This window comes from Cryptomeria japonica, chromosome 7 (assembly GCF_030272615.1).
Source record: "Cryptomeria japonica chromosome 7, Sugi_1.0, whole genome shotgun sequence".
Lineage (NCBI taxonomy): Eukaryota > Viridiplantae > Streptophyta > Pinopsida > Cupressales > Cupressaceae > Cryptomeria > Cryptomeria japonica.
Genome location: NC_081411.1, coordinates 530,461,831 through 530,465,809, shown reverse-complemented (window position 1 = coordinate 530,465,809; position 3,979 = coordinate 530,461,831). Strand labels below are relative to the sequence as shown.

The 3,979-nt window shown below is 33.8% G+C and overlaps 1 protein-coding gene across 1 annotated transcript; it reads right to left on the bottom strand.

Moving 5' to 3' along the window:
* Nucleotides 1-386: 386 nt before the first annotated feature.
* On the bottom strand, nucleotides 387-1,178 carry LOC131031120 (uncharacterized). Its single transcript, XM_057962158.2, has one exon. It carries the CDS (start codon nucleotides 1,176-1,178, stop codon nucleotides 387-389), a length of 792 nt encoding a protein of 263 aa, XP_057818141.2.
* Nucleotides 1,179-3,979: the final 2,801 nt, after the last annotated feature.

Sequence of the window (3,979 nt, the reverse complement as noted above, 5' to 3'; positions counted from 1 at the left end):
AACTGACATCTGCAAGAAAAGCAACTGTCTTTTCTTGGATCTGTTCTACCTTTCCAGTCACATTCAAGAAGTGGCTACGCTCCCCAATGCAAGATAACTTTAATGGTTTTCATGTGTCCCCCTTCTACAACTTTATGGAGGGCTATTTTTCCCTTGTAATTAGCCACCTTCACATATTTTTTGATCTACTGATTGACAGAGTATGATGACTGATTAAAATACCTTACCCTATGATGCAACAATATGTAATGGGGTTAACCCTTTGTGATCTATCATATCGTCAAGGGTGATGCCTTTTTTTTTCCATCATATTTATGATGACATGAACTGTATCTGGTATATTGGAGTTTTCTTTAGTTGCATCATAAAGAGAGTTTCAACCTCCACTATCTTTTATATCTACTAAATCTTGAAGATCTACAAATACCTTTTCTATCCTCGAGAGATGAATATCCCTTGTACGCTATTACATGCAGAGTTGTCTTTCCCTTCCTATCGCACATGGATATAAGCTTCATTCTATCTTTAAATTTGAGTAGTAAATCAACTGTATCTGTCATCCCAAAATCATCTTTACACAGTGTGGCATAATGCAAAGCTGATTTCCCCTCCTCATCCACGTCTAGTGGAATCACTCCCCTCTCCAACATCTTTCTCACAAGATCTGTCTTATCTTTCAATGCAAAATCACGCAAAAGCTTGCCATTGTCCACACTATCAAAATATAATTCAAGAGGTTGATCTAAAATTGGTAAAATCTTTGTCAGTAGTTTGATGGGGGTTTGCCCATCCTTGTCTTTACAACTTTGCATCATATGAATTGTCTCTTTATCAATTGCATTCCTACTAATGAGCACATCTATAACTTCATCCTTTTTTCCCTTGACTGCATAGTGTGGCGGCTGTTGATCACAATTGTCTTTGGTATCTGGTTTTGCCCCATTATCAAGAATAAATCTACACATTTTTCCTTTCCCTTGAGAAGATGTGAGATGAAGAATGGTTTTCCCTTCTCTATCTTGTGCATTGACTAACTGTTCCTTTGCATCACACTTGGCCAACATAATTTTTACCACCTTCTCTATTGTATCCTCCTCATTACTGTGAGCGAAGGCAACATGTAAGGTTGTTTGTTTCTCTTGGTTTTGGATCAGTGCATGAGCTCCACAATTTAACATCTTCTTGATGACAACATTATCCCTTTCGCTCGCAGCCAAGTGTAGAACCTTGTCAAGAACATTGAAATTTCCATCGCAAGGGAACTCTCCTCTTTCCACTTATGTATCACAACTTGAAAACTTAAAGTCGTACATATTCTCAAAACCTAGGTGGAAAAATGATCCCACACAACATTCCACAAGGCATTTGTTGAGTCCGTATGTGATTCAAAAGCTCAAATCCACTATTTACCTTGTTAGAAACACGAGAGTGCAGAAAATAATAGAGAAAAACAAACTTGAAAATTTTCATCCATTGTAATCATAAAATAGAAGAAAAAAAAATACATTCTTTGATTGAAATATATTACATTCACTGAATGAATTGCAGTTCTCTTACATTTTTCTTACACCCTTCTAACAGTTGTGCAATGTAATGTTGTACTTTGTTATGTGTATATACAAAATGCAGAGGCATTGATTATATTGAAAACTTGATAGCTACGAAAGAGTGGATATAACTTAAAGTAATATTTTTTACACTATCAACAAAACATGAGAAGATAATCGACACAATAGAGAACAGGCTGAGGATCCAAGAAATATCCATTCAAGTCCAATGAAGATTAGTTTCGAGTATTTTCATTTAATATTGAGGATTATCTGCAGATATAGATGACCATATGAAGGGTATAGACATGGCAAATTAGGTGGGGTGGTTGGGATTCTTTTCATCACTCCCCCTTAATAACAACTAGCAATGTACTATCCATATTTTTGTTATTTGCAGCTTTCTTAAACTGCTATGATAATCAAGTCATTCATTGATTTCTCCTTTGAAAATGACAATCTCTTCTCCATTTTTTTTAACTAACTTGTAGCATCCTAAAATTGCACCCTTTGCAATTTCGACCACATTTGGGTCTTCACCATAGTGTTTGTGCCCCTCGGTTTGATTGAAGACCTGATTATGCTCTTACACATCACAAATGGCATCTAACTCAAATTGCACCTCGAATAGCACCTTGTGCTTGCCCCAAAATAGGGTAGGACCATGGCACTAGGCCACGGTCCTCCCTAAATTGGGCCGATTTGACCCCTTGGTCCTATTTCAAAATTGAGTAGGATTTCCCTTTCTGTGTCGGCCCATGTCAAAAAATTAGCCAATTTCACCAATTGGTAGGTATATAAAGAGGATTTCCCATCTCACTTGAGAACAAACAATCAAGGAAGCACACATGAGATCGAGAATTGAAGAATTCATGATCATTTGAGCAGCAATCAGTCTTCTTTCAACTTAGGAGCAACTAGAAAGCCAAGTTTCAAGCATTGAAGGAGACATTATTCATCCTATTTTGTTGAAGACTTCCTAAACCCTAATTCCATGTGGAGGCAAGAAAAAATTCACAAGGATGTGTCATAATTCAATTTTTAGTCATAATTAAACATCTCCCTCAAAAGGAGACCCTTTCCTTTCAGTCATAATTCAACATCTCCCTCAAAAGAAGATCCTTTCCTTCAGTCATTTCAAGTACATTTATTTTAATTTCATGGTTAATTAAAAAACTAGGGTTTGACCTAAGGCAAACTCCCATTCCCAACACATTTCCTTTTCTTTCTTTGTGCAGGAAATAGGTATAGAGTTGTACTCCTTAGATTAGGCTCCATTCACAACAATGAATCATCTCCCTTTGGTGTGCGAAAAGTTCAGAAGACCATTGGGATGTACCATGGTCTCGACAACTTTTGAGTAGTTTCAGGGAGAAGGTCCAATTCAACTTACATTTCTTAATTCCAGGTGCACACAAAAATCCCGCGATTGTAGCTCATCATTTTGATGCCTTTACCTTCATTTTTTAGCATTTTACCTAATTTCAACACTTGAACTCACAAAAGAGGAAATCCCATTAAATCCAAATTCACTTAGCATTTAGTCTTAATCTAATTCAATACTAGATCTAGTGAATTCTCCACCCTTTTTTGAATGTAAAGGCCCCAAGTGAAAAAAAATCTCTAGTGGTTTTCATCCCTTCGGTGGAAACCCTAGAGAATTCGTTTTTTCCCTTTACGTTTTGGTTATCCCGACATGTCCTATGCTGGCTTCTAATTTTTGTTTTCAGATTTGAGTGTTTATACATTTTACAGTTCAAATTTTGATTTACAAGTTTGATTTCCATGCAAATTTTGAAAAGTTTAGAGGTTAATTTCACTAAAACCCTAATTTTTAATTTCAAAATTGAACTTGTGATTTGTTTAATTTGGATAAATTATTTCAGATATGAGTTTCTTCAATTTCCAAATTCAAATTTTCCTTTCAAGTCAAGTTTCAAATTCAAATTTTAAAATTAAGTGGTTAAATTTCAAAATCCTAATTTTTAAATTTTTAAAAATTGAGCTTGTGGGTTGTTTAAATTTTGATTCACATTTAAAATTTGTTTCAAATTCAAAATTGCAATCCTGGATCTAATTTCAAATTAAATTTTAAAATTAAGTGGTTAATTAAAATTACCCTAATTTTTAAATTTAAATTAATCTTGTGCATTTCTCAAATTTTCATTAATTATCCCAATTTTCAAAAGCTCAATGTTAGATCTAATTTTAATTTTAAATTTTAAAATTAAGAGGTTTTTAAAAGACCCTAATTTTAAATTTAAATTGTAAAATTAAGTGGTTCTTTTTTACGAGACCTTAATTTAAAATCTCATATGCATAATTTTAAATTTTAAAACTAAGAGGTTATTTTCACAAAGCTCTAATTTTAAATTTTAATTTATTTGTGGGTTGCATGATTTTTCTCAATTATTTCTATCTTTTCAATAAAT

Bases quoted from the DNA above. Each gene is read 5' to 3' on its own strand.
- LOC131031120 (XM_057962158.2), bottom strand. From the start codon at position 1,178: ATGTTAAATTGTGGAGCTCATGCACTGATCCAAAACCAAGAGAAACAA.